The sequence below is a fragment of the Scomber japonicus genome, chromosome 1, assembly GCF_027409825.1.
Source record: "Scomber japonicus isolate fScoJap1 chromosome 1, fScoJap1.pri, whole genome shotgun sequence".
NCBI lineage: Eukaryota > Metazoa > Chordata > Actinopteri > Scombriformes > Scombridae > Scomber > Scomber japonicus.
In genome coordinates, this window is record NC_070578.1 from 15,663,095 (window position 1) to 15,683,380 (window position 20,286).

Sequence of the window (20,286 nt, forward strand, 5' to 3'; positions counted from 1 at the left end):
TCTGGGTGCCATCATGTGAAATGCTGTGTGGGAAGAGGAGCTGAATGCCCCCCAGCCCAGATCAGACCAACAGAACAAATGAGTTTGCTGATCGCACCCTCTTCTCACCCCATCATGCCTCTGGGATTGAGAGGCAAGGGGCACCAAAAGGCCAAATTTGTTTTATTCTGGTTGGAGCTAGAGGGATGTCAAGGGTAAGGGAAGGGTAATATTTTAAGGGAAAGGCATGTTTTCTGTCAGGGTGCTTTCATTATTCTACCTGATACAAATGCAGCCATAAAACTGAGCATACCCATGAAAGGTTTAGTAAATAATCTGAAAAATACTGATGTTTGTTTGCATATAAATACATATCAGGATAAAAAGCAAGAGCAAAGGCCTTTTTTAAATATGTTGTGATACTAACATATCAAAAAAAAAATTCCTCACTGTTTTCTGAGAATGAATCCTTAAATTAGGCCAGGGCCTCTGCAGCCCAGCCCAAGATCAAACATGTAACATGACTGATTGGAAGAGTAGATTTCTTTTTTTCTTTTTAACCACAATAAAGCAGGCGGAGTCCGTGGTGACACTAGTGGTGTCAGCACACCAGCTTGACTGACAGAGCAGGGTTACTATGCTCTGCTTTCATTGGCTGATCTTATTCGTCAACGGGGAAAACAGGAACTGCTTGTGCCGAGTGGGCGTGCTTGCAAACAGAAAGGCCGGGTGGGTGGAGGGGCGAGGCAGCTTATACTCGCGCACGCACACACACAAACACACACACAAACATACACACACACATACACACTATTGTGGTAAAACTCTGGGTTTGGATATGTTGCACATATCAGCAATGCTCACATGTCAATATATTCCGCCAACGGTGTTTTCAGTTTGACTGGCTTCAAGAGGAAAAAAACATTAACAATATCAAATAATAATGAGGAATTTGCTTTAATTAAAAAAAAAACTGGGGAAACTATAGAATAAAAAAATATCATTAACATGGAGTTTCCTTGCTGCTAAAATAATTATATCAAACCACAACTCATGGTTTATAGATGGCAAGAGTTTCCTGGATAGCAAAAGATTTGCATAATAAAAGCCCATGCAAATATAGTACAGAGTATAAAGTACAAAAACAGGTTGGCTTGGGTGCTGGAGGAGGCTTTACAAAATAAACAGTTGGCAGGTGTTAATGTTATTGTTAGTGGAAGAGCCCCCTCTAAACCACAGCAATGCTTTCTTTGGAGAGAGAAAGAGAGAAATGGGGTTAGTGAAGCCTCTGTAGAGAAGTGTGCAAAACAAAGAGCATGTTATAACTGTCTCTGCTATCATTACCCTTTGGGGATTAACTACTGTAGAAGGCAATACACACAAAGGAACGCAAAGTAAAGCTCAGGAGCATCACTTTGGTTAAATGTGAGTAAAAGGAGTCGCAGGGAATTTAGTAAATATTATTGTGCCTAGAAACTTGCCTGTTTAGTTCCCTGAGGAAAGTTTTAAATTGATTCTAAAACCATTCTTTAGTCTTAAGGTCACTCTAAAAGTCATAAAAACCTGTCATCTCACCTGAAAGGTAAGTGAAGCGTTGCGATTGGCTCCTTTTCCGCTTGCCATTGCAGACATAAAAGTGCACCTGCACAGCTGAGGCCACAGTCTTACTGTGGTAAGGAGGAACCTCCACCACAATACACGACTACAAAAAAATGTTTAAAATTATTTGGATATACTTATTGCCAATAAAACACAGCACCATTAGCATACATGAAAAGGCAAAAACTAGTACAAACATTTACAACAAACAAGTGTATTTAAGTGTAAATATGAAAGGCAACGTGGAGAAGGACTGATGACTACTTACTCCTTGAGTTTTCTCACGGATTATTTTTGCCTCGACTTCCCATTGTGGCCGTCCATCTACAAGAAATGAATAAAAACAAAATAAAACAGGTTATATGCATAAACCAGTGTATTCCTGTAGCCATAAACAGGCAAAGACACATATGAAATTTAAGTGCATCTGAAACCCTTATTAGATAGTCTAGTAACTATTAGTTACCTCAAATTAAAACATGTACAGTCACATTTAGACCATTATATTAAAAAAGACTGAAATAACTTTTTTAGAGCAGTCTCAGGAAAAGTCAACAGAGTGATGTCTGGCTTTTCAATGAAGAGTTGACTGAGAGCTCCATGAGTATAAACTTGTGATGTACAGTTGTGGTGTACAGTTTTTTCATATCTTCACAAATCTGCCAACCTAAATTATTTAGCCCCGAAAATTCAAAATGCAGTTAAAACAGGGAGAAAAACAACATCATTTTAGTGGAGTGAAAAACAAAATGAATCTAATTTGAATTGATAACAATCACACAAGTGGTCATAAACCCAGGCTGCACATTATCACTAATGACTACAGCTTTAAAATGTAAACCCTTTTGAAGTGTAGTGTGATATCTATCAAAGTAACTTTCTCCATCTGGTGTGGTTCTCTCTCTATCTCTCTCTCTTTTCCTAAAGATGATGTCAGTGAACAGTGCTTTCTCAAACAGACAGGGCTTAAGAACCACAAGAGGCTTCAGAAAGCACACGATTTCAATTTGTTCTGGGGAACCAAGAGACATCAAAATGATGTCATTTTTAAAGGCTCAGAAGCCCCATAATCTTAGCAGCTATTAAATAGTAATCAAATGTCCAAATATCCTGCTGTTTGTCTTGCCTGGCTAAATTATGGAGAGAGTAGTGGAATTGTATTTATTTTAAAATGCCTTCACACACTGCCAGGTTTCTGGCCAGAAAACATCCTCTCCAGTTTTCCTATGAGGGATCTAATTATTTGGCCAGACATCTTAGGAGCAGCTGCTTGAAGGGAAGCAGTTGGGGTGAAAACACTGACAGGCTTGCCGTGTGGCTGGAAGAAATCACAGTCATCACAACATTGAGAAGAATAAAAACTTATTTGACAACCAAGTTAACACCAAATAGCTTCTTAGCTGAGTTAAATTCAGTCAACTGTTTGGTGGCGTTCACATGGTGCAAGTATACTCTGCACCTGCACGGCCTCTTCCTCAAAACCCAAAGGATTCCCCCAAGTACCACTTTAAGGCATCTGCAGCATGTCTGCAGAGAGGACTGGCCTATATGCGCATTCTAACAAAGTGAGCACTCAACTATAAGCCCTGTAACATTTAGACTATTCAGTTTTCTACCAAAATCCACCCTTTACTGTAGCTTTAAGATGCCCATTAACCTGTTGTGATCTAACCCTAACATTAATGTACCCAAAGCCTTTGTTGTAGTAATCCACGTGTACATTAGGCAGTCATAACCCTATAGAGGTTCTCTCTGTTGTAAAGGAAGAGCTTAACTTTTGGATGACAGAGAGTCGTTTTTTCCAATGAGCAAATGACCTTGAATGTCTTTGCAGCTGACAGCAGTGCATTATTGCATTGCGGCTTGTTGACATTCAACAGGCAGGAGCAAGGGCCCCACATGCTCTGTCAGACAACAAGCACCAACAGGAACCTCATACCACGTTAAGACAATGAGTCGGATCATCCAGACACTCTACGCACCCCGGTCAGAGGGCAAAAGAACAAAAACAAAGAGGGTGATTACTGTTTATGTTGTAAAAAATCCACAGTTGTTTGCTTTTTACAACAGAAACAACACAATAATTGTAAAGTACACATGTTGTAGACTTAAAAGCCCAGTCATTTATATAAAAATGTATCCTTGTAAAGTTGAAATATTACCAAATTATGGGCCTGTTTTAAACTTCAAGGTTGGATGAAGTCTAGTTACTCTGAAATATTGTATTGACCTGAACATAAGACGACCCTCATTATAAGACCACCCTCCCTTTCTTCATGACTCATTTTTGGAAAAAGAATTACAAATTGGATTAAATTGTTCTTATTTGCTTTTTAATTGTATAACTTTCATTTCACAGTAATGTAACAAGTGCTGTTTCTACTCCGCAAAGCACGTGCGCACACACACGCGCACACACACACACACACACACACACACTGAGCCCCACCCGCAGTGAAACAGAGGAGAGCTGCAGACTGTTTATTCATATTATTTACCTAGCTTATATGCACTTGTTTCATTTCAGCTCAGCGCGAGACTATCTACTACATTTCGCTGTCAGTTATAGTCATGCTGTGTCTCTCTCCTCCCCTCTGTTTCACCGCAGGTGGAGCTACCCCTCCGCACACATATGAAGCTCAGCGGAGCAGAAGAGGAACGGTTGAAGTAGTTGAGTTGACGAAAACACTCATAATGTTAGTGTTCCTCAGTTGCTGGTTAACTTGGCCTACTTTGAAACCACTGTGTTTGAAATGATCACTGTGTCTGTGATTTTTTGCATCATCTGTTGTTGTGAATATATATTGACATTTAAAATTAACCCAAATATACTGACCCCACTTCTTTCAGATGCATTACCAAGAAAAAAAAAACATTTTATATTCGTAATATGTCACTAATCTTATTTTTAAGTGATTATATATACACATAATAATTGTATGTGTAACCTCCTTTAAACACAAATAATTATTGAATTAGTTTATATATAAATACTGTGCTAATAACTCCTCTGGCCCAATAAGTCAAAATATATAAATAAATTAACAGCTTTTTTAACTTTCTCTTTGGTAAAAGCATTAAGAAACAAGAGAAAGTGAGAAAAACACTAAGGTCTTCACAGAAATTTAAATTTTCTTAGTCAAGATCCTCTACTGCAGTGGTTCTCAAATGGGGGTACTCGTACCCCTGGGGGTACTTGAAGACACTCCAGGGGGTACATGAGATTTTTAAAGATATATATATATATTAAAAATAGCATCAATTCAAAAATCCTTTAAAATGATTTTTTATTTTTTATTTATTTATCAACAATTGAGTTCATGAATTCAGTTTAAAAACATATCTTTATTATAATCCTAAAAGAGGTTGATAATTATTTTTAAGTGCACAAATCTTTATTTATATCTAAGTTAATTATTTATTTTTTTCTTCATTAGTTATTTTTATATCTTTTTATTTCCAAATAGTTCAAGAGAATGCAATGTTTTCCACAGTTACAAAATCAAACACTGATGACACATTGTTTCATGTCTTTTTTTCAACCAAATATGCTTTGTGCTGGTTAGGGGGTACAAAGGTTGAGAACCACTGCTCTACTGTGTGGGCTTGTAGCATACCATCCACTTGCCATAAGAATGAAATAAATATGTAAATTGATAGTGTGTACAAACGTAGCAAAACAAAATATTTTTATTTTTCAAAATAGGATCTGACATGAACAACAACTAGGATCTGTTTCTGTATATATTAAAGTAATCTATAGTACCATCCCACAATGTCTGTGTACTAGCAACAACAGGCCAGTCTCCTTGCTTCTTCATGAATCTACTAATGTCTTTCAATTATGAAAAATGATGGAAAAATATCTGTCACTGCCTCTTTCTTCCATTCCCATACTTACTTCAATCAGTGGCTTTCTGCACTAAAGCAGGCAGATTAGTCATGATGAGGGGGATCATTTAAACAAACCTAATCAACATCATCATCCCCCTGCCCTACCATTCATATTCTTTCAGTCTGCTTCCACAGTCCACTGCTTTTATACACCATGGGGCCCTGCCTTCCTTCTTACCCAGGATGCACCACGCTGATGTTTCCATTTGCTGTAGTGTTATAATAAAGACGTGACCATCAGTGAGTTGCTTCAACCGTGGTACTTTTCTATGCCATGCTTCACCTGATAGACCTCAAAGAGCTAAAGACATTCCACCGGGCCACTTTTTTTTCCCTCTGGTAAATCTTAGAGAATGGCTCTCACTCACAAAAACAACACCACTCAACTTGCTGCCATGTGTGAACTTGATTTTGCAGCAAGTACCTCACAAAGGTACCTCAGGCAGGCACGGACTGGCTCAACGAATGTTCTCTATTTAAAATTTCCATCTCAGGGAACAGCCATTACATTTGTTTTGATTACAGAGTAGCGCACAAAGCAGAGAAAAAAATCATATATAAAAAGACGAGTGACTTAAAAGAAACTATGTGATCTTTTTCATCACGGCATTTGTCAAATAGAGTGGTTTTAAGAAAAGAGCAACACATTCCTCCGAACAGAGTCATTCTACATCAATCCTGAACCCTGAGCTTGGCGGAGTGATCCCTCACATAGCTTCCCAACAGCAAACACTGTTAATTGTGATTGGATGCAGCATCTTACCAATGAATGTGCCACTAGTCAAGATTCACAATTACATGTAATTGCGAGAAACAGAGCATGTATTGCTTTTGTGTAATTATTATTACATTTTTAGATCACCATATTGTTCTGTCTGGCCGAGTGTCTGTGTGTGTTCTTTAGCTAGCATTGGCATGAAATTATTATCACAAGAATGAATACAAATAAAATATTTTCATTTTCTTAATGGCAGTGTTTAGGAAAGTACACTGAACAGTAAAAAAAATGATGCATTTACATTTTTGTCCAAAATATAACTATACTATAATTTACTGCAGAGGTTTGACTTTGATATATAAAAGTAAGACCATACAAGCAAAACTACTATTACATTATCATAAATACTAAGAAATGAGGTTGGGTCTGCTATTCACAAAACAAAGATTCAAACCAACTTATCACAGGAGTCTAGATTTACATTTTCCTCCAGTTGCACTGTGAACTCAACAGACTGTCTAACACTGGACACAAGTAAAACAGCTCACTGTACATGCTAATTAGTCACTCTCACACACACAGACACATATTTTTTCTTTATATTAAATAGCAGAGTTTAGTGATTAATTTGTACATTCTATTATTGACGCCAGACTCCTCCTGTATGGATATGGAAGCAAACCGTTAGCATACACGGGGTGGTACATGTGCTCAGTTTCTGTTTCACAACTTTTTCAGTTCTTAAATACAATTTCACTGCGCCACTGAGGAATATGATTGTCTCCCTCTAAAACATTTTACTCATGGTGGCTTCTCTAAGAAAGTCTATCTGACAACCATGAAATACGATTTTTTACACATGTAATTGGCACAAGCTGTTTTTGGAGTGGTGATTCTAGGCTGCTGTGCAGACAACTCTTACCAGGGCCTTTCTCCAGGAAGATGACCTTGGACTCTGGGAAGAAGTTTGACCCAGTGATGACCATCTCTTCTCCCCCACTGACCAGACAGCTGCTCAGGCTGGATTTCTCCACCTGGGGCAGCTCTTGAGCCGAACGCTGGGCTGGGAGAGATGCAGCAGGGGTTGCAGAGAAAAGAGGACGATTATTCGCTCATTCATACTGCAGTCAATTCTTCAGTGCAGACTGTATACAGTGTATGTACTGTAAGTGGACAAACTAATAGCAACACCTTATAATATCAAGCAATCCAATATAATATGGCCTTACTGTACTCTTGTTGTGTGTGTGTGGACACATGCATGTGCTGTTGGTGTGTGTAGCTTCTTAGGTAACTGCTCAGCTAAAAGGGAACAGGCACAACTGCGCACATTTACTTTTTAAACATTTATCAGATGTTCTTATCTAAAGTGACTTTCAATAAGTGCAAACAGTAGATTAAATCAACATCCTAAATCAGCAAGTAGCCTGGTAATGAAAAAGTGTGTGGAAGGGTCTATGTGTGCACTCGCCTGTGTGTGTTTGAATGTGTGTTTTTCTGAATGAATATGTTGGTGTCCGTGTGTATAGTGTGTGGGTGTGTGCGTGTGCGTGTGCGTGTGCGTGAGAGAGAGAGAGAGAGAGAGAGAGACTGAGACTCAGGCTAGGAAGTTGACACTCACAGCACTCCACAGGAATGGAGGCAGCCTGCAGCGACAGCACCTTCCCATTGGGTTGAGGGATGTGAACTCGGAACACCACACGGACCCGTGTGTTCTTTCTTCCTATATCCGTCTCCCCTTTCCGCAGCTCAATGTCTGAGTTCCGTAGCTTAAGGATGCCAGCACAGTCAATACTGCAAGGTAGAGGGAAAATAGTTGGCTCCACAGAGCTCCATAATGATGGCAATCATCTAAAAAATATTTAAGCAGTGAAGTGCCCGGGAGTGATAAAGCCAACCACAAGCCCAGCAGGGCATTGGCAATGGGAGGAAAGTGAAGTGTTAAATCACAAATTAAAAATGCCTGTGAATATAATTTATTACAACAGTAGATGAGAAAATCCCTACCAAATCCCTTCCTATAAATGAAACCAGACCTTATATAAATATAATCTTTCAGGTGATGCAGAAAATAGTTGCATAAAGTTTTCTCTACTCCATGGGAAACCCCTTAAATTTTCCTTCTGCGCTCGACACCCTTGTTGGTTTTAATTTAATCTGAAAAATCCCCTTTGGCCCATGTTATAACCCTTTATGATCATAAATGTGTTTTTTTCATTCGGCAGGGTTTCCTTCATGGTGGTAAGCTCATAACTAAGTAATGTAAACCTGAAGTGCTTCTGACACCTACCTGGCTGACATGTTGTTTTCGGGCAGGAGAGGAATTTCGAGAACTTTGGTGCTGGAGATCAAAACTTCTTGGCTGGCCGTGGCTACGGTTTTCCCGGTGATCCTGTGCACCTGGTAGAAGGCGTGCGGCCTCAAGTAACGGTCATCTGCTGTTCCAATGAACATCTGCAGGTTGACAGGCTTCTCACTGTAGCCAATGAGCTGAGACATGACAGCAAGATATAGAAAAACAGAATAAAAACAGATGTGAGCTCTTGAGATCCAGATGAGAGGTGTGAACAAAGGAATACTCTATTCATTTCCACTGCCTTCGGAAGGCCACCTTTTTTGGAGGGAATCTAAATGTCAGGTCGAGGGTGTTGTGATATTTCTGGCAGGGCCAATGGAGATTCATCTGGTGCTTTGGCCTCCAACCAGTTTGACACTGATGTTTTCAACTAATAGACCTATAATTTTTTCCCCTTGCTCGCCTGCCCCTCAACAGGATTCTGTGCAGGACACTATTACTTCCAAAATCCTTACCAAAACCTTGAAACCTGGTCAATCGTTCCAAGAAAAAACAAGTTTGAGTATAGCTAGAGTGGCTACCACGGAAAAGATTAGTAAAAGAAAGCAAGGACACTGAATTGGCTTTAAGAGATTATGAACAGGCAGTGTAATATACAATCATACCAATGAATAAAAACATTGATAAATATATGCTACAAGTCAATTAATTGTTTTAAGTTGTTAAAATAAAGTAAAATAAGTTAATGTTAAATATAACATAACAGTATACAATAAGCATCTTTCACGTGACCCTGGAGTCATTCTGTGAGGTCTCATGCATATAAAAATCCTTTTAATGGTTACACTGTGGTTAAACGAGGGGAAAAAATTGCCAGTAAAAATGTCAATGGCCTTCTTTAAAACCAGTGGCTCATGCGTGCCATCCTGGTTGGCATGAGGCAGTGAGCTGCCTTCTATATTAGCCCCTGAGAGCTGGCACCCCACTTTCACTCAGACAGGTGAGTTGAGATCTTCAGCGAAGGAAAAGTGTTGCGCGTCAGGTAGACAAGGGAAGATGGAAAGGAAAGCAGGACCTTTCCTCCTTAGGGGCACAGAACAAACACAGAGACCGCACAATCCCACTACTGTTGTAATGTTGTACTTGGCAGACTCTGTGACGACGGGATGGTACCCGCCCCCCAATCACATGCACACTCCCACCATACTGCCCTCATAGCCCACATGTCCAGCTCAGATGGAGGACAGCCCATTCAGGTTAACAGAGAAGAACAAGGCCTTTCATTGCTGCTTCACCTCAGGAACTGCCAAGCCTCACCCTCACCACAGCTGGCTACTGACCCTTTCCTCTCTTTAGGCTTGCTGCACACACTGTCAATGTTTAGTACAACAGTGTGGTGGGTGGAAGGAGAGAAAATGGGTGTAGTTTGGGATCTGTCATGTGCTGTTCCAAAACCAACTGAAATGAAAAGGCTTAAATTGGTCACAATCAGGCTCTGGAAACATACGTGCCTGAAAAAAACTGTGAGCAGGTGATAGCAAAGAAATGCATGCTTGGTATCATAATATTTACTTTCTCTGAAGCCAATTACTAAACTAGGTTGGTTTGCAGTAGTATTATTAAACTACATTTATTTCAAGCTTTGGTAAAAGGTGTGTCGGAATCTGTGTTCGTGAGAACTGCTGTCTTTACATTTACTAAGGGAGTGCTCACTTTTGTATTTCCCCCTCTCTCGCTCACTACTTCTGAGACGGTGAATAAAGTCGAGGTACGGGGGCAGCTAGGTTGAAACAAGCTGTGGAAAAACTGAAATATGCTGCTGTGTTTACAGCAGGTTTTGTGAGAGGACGAGCCTCCAGAGGCACATGCTCAGCAGGCAGTGTGATGGAGCTTAAATCTCCATAAAGTTTTCCTGTTCTGAGCTCAATAAAAACCTTGCAACTAAAGGTTTTGCTATTGAATTCAAGGAGCGATGACAAGACGAAGAAAATGAATTCAAGGGAATGACAACATTTCTGGAAAGAAAAAAAGCTCACTGCTACTGCCAACAAGTTTGTGAGTAGATGAACAACTGTTGCTTTAACCTCACTTCAGTAGGAATAACTTTTATACACAGGGGCAGAGAGGAAAAATGTTTTCAAAAAGCAAAAATAAATTTCTCTGCAGTGTCTTTTTAAAATCATAAACTGACCACCACTCCCCTACTTCCAGTGTAGCTATCCCAGTGTCCCAGGTTGATTTGGAGCACAAAAGCCAAAAGCTGAGCTCAAGTACGGGCTGCTAAGTGAAAGCCCAGGCTGGCGTAACTAATGCAGATTCAGGCTGAGCTGAGGAAAAAGTAATTCAACTTGTGGACCAGCCTAGTTCAGACAAGTCATATCACTTGATGTTTATCTGCCAACTGAGTGAAGATAAGAAGTGTCTGCAGACACTTGGTTAAAGAAGAACGGTACTGGCAGATCATGCAAAAAAAAACCCAGCAAGGGTTGCACAGAAAAAATATTTTAATTCTCACTGTTATACTATTTTAAAAAATGAAACACAGAACTTATTTCACACTAGACAGGGTAAGACTTAACTGACTGGTGATTTCATCTTCAGATCTTATATAATCTAAACTTTCAAGATATCCCTACAACTTTTACTTGACCAAAAATCTCTTGAAAGCACAGCTGAAAACTGCAGTTAGTTTAGCCCCCAAATCTATGAGCCTTTCTCGGTTTACAGACCTCATTCACAGTAGTCTGAAGTCAAATTTGTACTCTTCCACGGCAAATGCTTATATCAGTTGGTATGTTGTTGGGTGCCACCAAATCAGTGAACTGAATTTCCACCTCTTACACTTTGTTTTGAAGAAAAAAAAACCTGTCTCCTCCACCACATCCTCCAAATGTGTTTCAACTGCTCAGTGATGGAGTCATGTCTGAGTTTGAGTGAATGACTAAACATATCAGTAATTCAGGTTGTTTTTGGGTGTGTCTGTGTGTTGTATACAGGCTTGAGCTTGCTGTTGATGCTTGCAGTGCAGAGGGTGCTGCAGGAGACATTGCATGACATTTCTGGAAGACTGACCACAGGGATGATGACCAGCTTCCAGCTCACACAAAACCGCATGTGAACTCTACATGCACACACAGCATAGATTTCTGAAATCAAATGTCATAAGTTGAACTGACAGCGACAGTAAATGGTTGCTTTCATCACCCTTGTCAAACTGGAATCGACCCACCGAAACATTAAAAACGACTGTATGTTCCACACAAAATGTATTTCGGAAGTAAGTTTGTACGAGGGAAGCATGAGGCCCCTATAATAACCAGTAAAGGGTTCATCTTTGGAAGCCACATTGGATCTTAAGACCCACATGAAAGTAAAGATCTTGCTAGTAACAAGCTAATAGGTAATTATGCATTCCAGTCTGAATGGATCCACGGCTGTAAATGACACCACCATTCAGGATTCAAAGAAACACAGAGTCACAGGGATCAACAGTTCTGTGGCTTTATGTTCCTTGTTTTATGATCATGTCTGCACACTGGGGAAGTGAGCACAGACGGGTAGCGTTTGCATGTGTATGTGTCTGTGTGCATGCAATAGTGCACACTGTATGTGTGTGTCCATAAATGAGGGTATGTTTATTTGCAGCACCATGTGTGTTCCAGACAGTATAAAATGAGTTAACAGTGTCTGGGGAAATGTGCATGTGTGAGAGGATAGACGGATGTAAAAAAAACACTGGGAACATGTAATGTGAATGTAAGAATACTACTAAAAGCACAGAAATTGGTGTTAAATAATACAGCGCTAATATCAAAAATATTATCCACCACCTTAAATGACTGAGGTTAAAAAAGTTTAAGGTTTTAGAAAGTTCATTTTTTCAGTTTATCCACTTTGAACTGTCTCTATGAAACAGAAGCACCCCTCTTTTTTTTCTATCCTTCTATTTGCTCTCTTCATCCCTGCGTCGTTCTATATCCTCTGTATTTCTCCGTCTCTACACATGAGGGATTTGGTGTGGAGCCAGAGTGTTGACAAACATACACTTAGCAGGCCAGGGATTCTTTCCAAATCAAATAATCAACCAGGAAAACCTGATTAGAGGGCCAGAAAGAAAGGGCTCACTTCAGCAGTCCCAGTGAATAGACACTCCGGCCAAACAGAAACATACCGCACAGCCAGACTAATTCAGTCACCCTGCCACATTCACAAATGTTTCTAAAAACACAATTATTTTCTGTTTTGCTTTTCCTTCATTCAATTCAGTTTGATTAATTTAGGAAAAAATACATCAGCCTTATGAATATAAACTGTAAAAAGTAGCAAAACTGATTCAGTCAACGACAATTTAACACATGAAAGCCTTACACTGTGGAGCTAGTTCAAAGAATAACATTTACTTTAACAACAAGAGCTCAAGTACTGATACACGGTACTGGTACATGGGGGATGAAAACTAAACATGGAAAAAACATGTCAGCTGAGGTGAGAAGTTGTTAATAGCAATTTTCCAAAGAAAAGGAAAAGCCAAATACAACTATTAATTCTTTTTCATTGATCTTTTTCACACCTTTCCAATATCAACATGTTTTTACATCTCTACAATATCATGAGCTCCTCAAAAAGCAGTCTAAACACACTTTAGGGGGCCTATTTGCACCTTCAGATCAGAAAATGAGTAAAGCACCACCTGCAAACAGCAGGACATGTAAACAAGCACACATGGATAGTACCATGGTCTTGGCGAAGGAGGCTTCTCGGCAGTGAAATGCACACGACACACACCCTTGACTTGTTTGACATTCCTGAGTCACCCCTCCGCCACCCCCTAAATCTATGCTTGAGTGTGAAATACCACAGGAGGGTGGTCTCTGCACTTTTAACTCCTCACCTTTCTGCCTGACCAGAGTGCACTGGGCCTTGCTGGTCAGTCAGCAAGTAACTGGGGTCTGATAAAGATCGGTTCTTATATTAAACGACACTGACATTAACACCAGTCACATGTCCCCCGGGCCTGTGCTTGTTGAAGCCTGTAACTAACTCACGGCTGCCGCTGCTGTTGCTGACTGTGGATCGAGTTTAGGATGAACTCCCTAAAATAAAACCGCTGGATACGGTTACATACTCACCTCCCACTAAATAAAGTCCCCATTTATTTTTGGCCTTCATCTGTTCCTCTGGTCCAGTAATAAGGCTAGCAAGCTGTCAGGAAAAACATCTCCCATCACTACATACACACATAAACAGATTTTAAGTTTTGTTTAATAAGATGTGTATACGGGCAAAGATGAGAATATCATCTACTTACTGCTGCAAAACACAGCCTCTCCGCACATACCAACTACCTGCAAATATTACTGAAGCCATTCATTTTGTTTTTTCATCTCATTTTATTGCCTTCTTTGTGCTTTTATTTCCTCTTTCCTGTACACTTTATCTCTTACCATCTCCCATCCTGTCTTTCCTTCCTCCTCTCATCTCTCCTCACTCCTTTTCCCTTTGTCACTCTCTTCTCTCAGTCTCTGTCCTCGCCTCTCACCTACCTCAGCTCTAGCCCACTGCCGTAACTCGACACTTTCTCACAGCGAGCGCCTGACTCTGCCAAGTTGTTTCCCTGTGTTGCTCTGCTGTTGCCATGGTGAGAGCCTCTCTGTGTGTGTGCAGGAGTGTGTGTGTATATGAGCGACAGGCTACGTAGACTCACACTGGTGTACACTGCAGCCGTGTAGCTTGTGTCGGAGAGAGGAGGGTGTGTGTGTATGTGTGTGTGTGTTAGAATGTGTGGATTTAAGCACACTGACTTTGGTGTAAACTGTGCTCCTTGGAAAGGTTTGCATATGTGTGTGTGTGTGTGTGTGTGTGTGTGTGTGTCTGTGGCAGATGTAGAAACAGGAGCAATGGTGGTCAAGGTCACGACTGGGACCATTTTATCTGGCAGTGGTTTCCCTACTGTGGCACCACGACCTGGGATCTATGGACACACACACACACACACACACACACACGCTGTTTGCCCAGCACACTAGGGAGGGCAGAGAGAGCCAGGGGGCCGGTTGACTGTTTGTTTAAACAAGGTCAATACACACACACACACACACACACACACACACACACACACACACACACACACACACACACACACACAGAGAGAGAGAGAGAGAGAGAGAGAGGAGCGTTTACTGTATACTGCATGAGGGCTGTATATGGCCTTGCTAGACTGGTCCAAGCTCAATTCCTCTTATTCCCCATTCTATCCTCCCCCACTCTCTCACTCTCTCTCTCTCTCTCTCTCTCTCTCTCTCACACACACACACACACACACACACACCTCTCTTTCTCTTTCTCCCCCTCTCACTGACTGTTTTCTCACTGTGCGCTAAGCCTGATTACAACAAATGAGAGCCAAGCTTCCAACATGTTTACATCAAATACAGCCCTGGGGCAAAGCAACACTAGCCCCAGCCAGTTCACACAGTGCAAACCGCATGGCTCTGCCTTGTTGTCTGTTTGTCTCTCAATGATGGCAGTTAGTCTATTGAGAGAGAGTCAGCAGAGTGGAAGAGAGAGAGCTGTCAAGGTATGGCAGAATCTTCACGGCAGAACGAAGCAAGAGAGAAATTGATAAAGATAGATGGAGTAAGAGGTTAGAGTCACTGGAAATGTGTGAGCGAATAAGAGATAGACAGAGAGACAGTGAGCAAGGGGGTCCTGGCCTTGCATTTAAGAACTAAATCTATCAATCAAAATCATCCAAGACAATGGATATATAAGGCGGTCTTAAACTGCTTTGTCATATTCTCTTTTAAATCCTTGTTACCAGAGATCATGGCTTCATTAAGATTTATCAACTGTGACAACAAGTTTAAAGATATCCATGATATGTTTTTCCAACTGTTAGTTTTTTCTCTCTTTTTTTAGTCCTGAGTTGTGTTTGTGTGCACTGGTTTTGTGTTTACGTGCTGTGTATTGTATGTTTGAGTGAGTGTGATTGTTTCTTCACTCTATCTGACAGCCTTTTTCTGTTGTGTCTGCCTGCCTAATGCGTAGCCCAGCAGGTAATACCAGAGGGGCTCCTTATATTTGTGTGGGTGCAGCAGCACTCAATTAAGCTGGTTAAATACGCACAAGGATACCTCAACCAGCCAGAGAGGCTTTGGACTTAAATGTCTCCTAGCAACAGGTGTACTGATTACGGTCTGCAGCTAGCCCCAGAGGAATTGCTAAAACAGCCAGTCAGCCAGGCACAGATGTAGCCATCCTGCAAAGTATCATTCTAAAAACAGCAACTTGTCAACAATATTGAAACATATTAAGAACTATTTGGATCTTGCATCATGTTTCAAACAACTTTAAACATTTCCTAACACTGCTACTTTTAAAGAATGCTATATATACAGTATGGTTATACATTATATGGTGGTGGCTTTACAGGTTTTATGCAAAACATATTATATTCTACAAATTTACTTTCAAGCTTTCAATCACCAGAAGAGAATTTTTGGCAACCAGTAGATGAAGATGAGTAAGACATTTGTTGCAGGGTTTCTATTTTGTTGTGCTTCACAATTGAAAAAGGTGGATGTAGGTAAACTACAAAGAAGTTCACCAACAACATGGACAATGCTGCGCTTTCTTTGCATAGGAATAAACTGCATTCCTCACAGAACCCGTGCTATAAATCATGCCTGTCAAAATGATTCAATGTAAACACTGTCATGCTCTGAGGCCTCAGTTTGTCTGGCTACCGTGCATACAGACAAGAAAGGAGCTGACTATTAATGACCAAGGCTTTATGACACCCATACCTCTCTTTAGATCAATGACCAACAGTTGGTTAACACCATCATGTCTTTCAGACCAAGTTGGTGTCAAACTGTAAACATGCTGAAGTGCCATGTGTTATTCCCTGAGTGAGTAAACTCTGTTAGCTGTGTTAGTTATTGCTAAGAATAACATACAATACAATATACTTCTTGAAATGTCACAAAATAACACAAGAGGCAGAATACACACAAAGCACTAGCTCACAACACCAGCTTGTTAGACCACATGACCATAAACTAAATCAAATAATACAATACAATAAGATTTCTGGAGTGTTTCATTTATTTTGTAGTTTCTTTGCCTTTGCTTCTTTATAGCTCCTACATCCTGTGTCTGGGGCCCAAAACCACAGGTTAGAAATCACTGACCTAAAACTGCTTTTCAGCTGAGGCATTAAATTGAACACAGACATGCAGAAAAATTAACACAAACATTCTCTCTGAGGAAACAGTTTATAGAGACAAAATGACAGAGTCACTCAATGAGCGACAATCTAAAGAATCTCACTAAATGTCCTAAACATTTCCTTTATTTTAGGTCTAAAGTAAACTGGAATATAATTCAAAAGTCTCTTGCCAAAAAAAAGACTGAACAACATAAGGCCAAACCTGGATTACGAAAAGAGAACCAAACACATGGTCTGCAATACAGTAACTGTCAGATAAAAAGTATTTTGTTACTGTGAGCCAGTAATCCACCTGTTTGATGAGAGTATTTGGAGTTTCAAAGTGGACTATAAACACCCGTTCAAAACTGCAATCCACCAGTGATGGCCTTCAAGACCAGAAACATCAATAGTGACAAGGATGTATTATTTAAAACCAGAGCAGTGGTGGTAACAGGACAATCAACCAACATCTCCACAGTCGAAGGCAAGGAGTCCAAGAAGAGCCTTTCAACTACTATCATGGAAAAACATGCAGCTGAATCATAGATAGGGCTGCTCCATTATGGAATAAATCATAATCACGATTATTTGGGTCAAAATTGAAATCACGATTATTAAAACTTTTTTTTTTTTTAACTTTAGAAACATGCTGCATTTATTGGACATTTCTTGTCCATTCGGCTGAATACATTTTCTCTCCAAGCAGCAGCCTTTTATCTGCCGCTTAACACAACACACAGCAGAAAATGTGCGGGGATATTAGTGCTGGCCGAACGGATTTAGATGTGCACTTTTATTTACAGTTAAAACATTTCGCTGTGTGTTTCAGCTTCTGTCAAACTAACGGAGCTGCGGCGGCTTCCGGTAGCTTCCGGTCTAAGCTTTCAAAATAAAACCTTTGTTATTGTGCGCTTCTCATTATTATTAACAAACAAAGTTGGGACTTGTAATATTACAGGAGATTCCCGGGAGAAAAGACCAAACGGGAGGGTGGCGGGATATGGGTCTAAAATACGGGAGAAACCCGGGGAAAACAGGAATGTTGGCAGCTCTGGTGTACAGTGCATGCTGTGTGCAGCTTTTTGCAGACTGTTTCTATACAACATTGCACAACGGAAAATGACAAAAAATCGTTTCCCCCCGATTTTATTAGTTTTGAGATCATTTTAGCCCCAAAATCGTAATCACGATCAAATTTTGATTAATTGAGCAGCCTTAACCATAGATGCAGTTTTAATCTACACAAAGCTGTTGGTGACAAAGGTGCTGATCCCCTGGACAGGTGGACAGTTAATGAGGTCTGAGCGAACTGATGAAAAAGAATTCAAGCACAAGAGGAATCCTGGTTACATGCCACAGAGCAGCCCTCAAACCACATGGATAAGCTTATTTACCACCTGGCAAGTGTAAAGATGCACAGGCAAGATCAGATGGTTGGTTTATGAATATGTCTACTGGCCACCATCACACCATCTACCAACACTCATCCAGCCGCAGTCCATGCAGACTACGAAGAAACTAAATGTATCAAGAGATTAACAGATACAACCTCGCTGCTCTTTTCCTCAGTCATTGTCTTGTTTTTCTGTTGACGCAGCAGCTCAGTGGTGCATTGATCTAGGGAACGGCGTAGCCATGAAAGGAAGTCATCACCATGTCCAGATGGCTGCTATGGCGTCATCTGGTGACATCACGCCACCAGAGTCAAGACCCAAGGAGAATGAGAAGTCCCGCAGGGCACAGGGGACTGAGAAGTACAATCTGTAGTGGGGCCAGTTGCTGCAGTATCTCAGTGTTTTAAATAGATAAATTAAACCTTGGAAGTAAAAATGTACTTTGCATGCCTTCAATAGCAGAAAAATAAAATCATCAACACAGCGGCCAAATAGTCATTCACTCAAATTAGACCTTTGCGGCCCCAATACATCTGTTCTATTATTCCTTTCACTCTACGCTAATATTTGCTATCATATCAAGAAAAGCTCATTTTTTAAAATGGTGCCCACCAAAGTTTTTTATTTTTTGTAATAGCCAAACTACATACTCAAATCCTATGGCAGAATAACTGTGATCACACATGCTGGCACCAGAGTCACTCTGACCCCTGGGAATAGCTTGCTTCACACCTACAGTACAGTGCACCTGGGAAACATGATATGTGCAAGCTTGTTAGCGGTTTCAAGTGCTCTGACCCCCTTACGACCAATACATACTGGGTCACAACAGTGTCTGAATGACTTCCAGTTTGTCCACAATAACATCTCAAGAGTACAGCGAAAACAAATGTACTTGTACTGTGTGTGTTTTTGTTGTTGTTGTTTGTGCTTTTTAGAATAAATTTTAACATAGGTCGATCGTATATTATTGCGAGTTCAAACAATAACACAGAGCACAATGAGTGTGTGTTGGTTTTTTAAGTAAACGTGTTTCTGTAAAAACAATAATGACATCACGAGGTAAAGACATGACCTTTCAATATGGTACTTTTTTGCACAGTGCATGAAAAAGAGCCTCACAAGACTAGCAATAGCGGAGTGGATGTTTAGTAAACAGAGACAGACTGTTAGACCTGCTGGACTATATATCATCACATAGCACGAGCAGATGTTAATTTTATGTTGGTTGTCCTTTAGTCTCTACTGGAAGTCTGGACACAAAGATGGGTTGTGTAAAGACTGAAATGTATTCTAGAATTATACTGGAAGCAACTGTTGACATGTTTTAAGAGTATTACATTTTCTTTAAAAGGTAAGTAATGTTAATTACTTGATAATTCTAGATCAAACGTACTGTTTTATTTCAATAAAATAGCTATATTGAAAACTGCTACTATGTAGAATTGAAACAAAGAATGAGGGTTACTGTAGGTTCATTAGCTGAATACAATTTGATTTCTTAGATAAAAAACAAAACACTTAATTTAACTCAATTTAAAGCACCCGCAAATGCACCCCCGCTGCCAAGCAAACTGCGCCTTCACACTATAATATAACTGACTGCACTGGCAGTCAGGGCTGAGTGTGTAGTTACTGTAGACCAGTCTCCAGCTGGGCATTGCCTTGTCTGACCTAAGATATATGGGCTCTATTCACTAGCTATTGCAAGGAAACTGCAACAGCCAAACAATTCCCTCTCGGCATGAGGAATGAGGGCAAGCATGGCAAATGCTCGGCTGAAAAAAATTTGACCACTAAATTATGCATCGTCACATATGGCAGGATAGAATCTTGGTCTCGCTGAGGTTGAAATGGTTAATGATTGGCCTGGAGGGAGCCTGCATGACTGAATGTATAAGAACATAGTAACAACAACACTACAATAGTAGTGTGAGCTTCCTTGTTTTAATGTGAGGATATTTTGTGCCCACAGCTGTTACAATGTTGTATCTTAATTGTTAACTATATCTTGTATATATTTTGCATGATGAGTATTGGCTGAGTTAGCCTGAGGACTAACGTACTTCTTGATTAGTCCTGAGAAATGACAACACATGTTGCTCACACCCAATAACAACAAACTACAAAATGTAATAAATACATACAAATACAGAATCCATTGACTTCCAGTACATTTTTACATTTAACTACT

At 40.2% G+C, this 20,286-nt stretch overlaps 1 protein-coding gene across 1 annotated transcript in view; it reads right to left on the bottom strand.

Annotated features, from left to right (window-relative positions):
* nfatc3a (nuclear factor of activated T cells 3a) overlaps positions 1–20,286 on the bottom strand; it is a 61,180-nt gene that overhangs the window by 13,677 nt on the left and 27,217 nt on the right. Inside the window, exons 4-8 of the mRNA XM_053316200.1 lie at positions 8,481–8,680; positions 7,812–7,984; positions 7,113–7,253; positions 1,847–1,902; positions 1,555–1,681 (exon numbers count right to left, since the gene is read on the bottom strand). Coding sequence (XP_053172175.1) covers positions 1,555–1,681; positions 1,847–1,902; positions 7,113–7,253; positions 7,812–7,984; positions 8,481–8,680 — 697 coding nt within the window. The remainder of the gene's footprint in view (positions 1–1,554; positions 1,682–1,846; positions 1,903–7,112; positions 7,254–7,811; positions 7,985–8,480; positions 8,681–20,286) is intronic.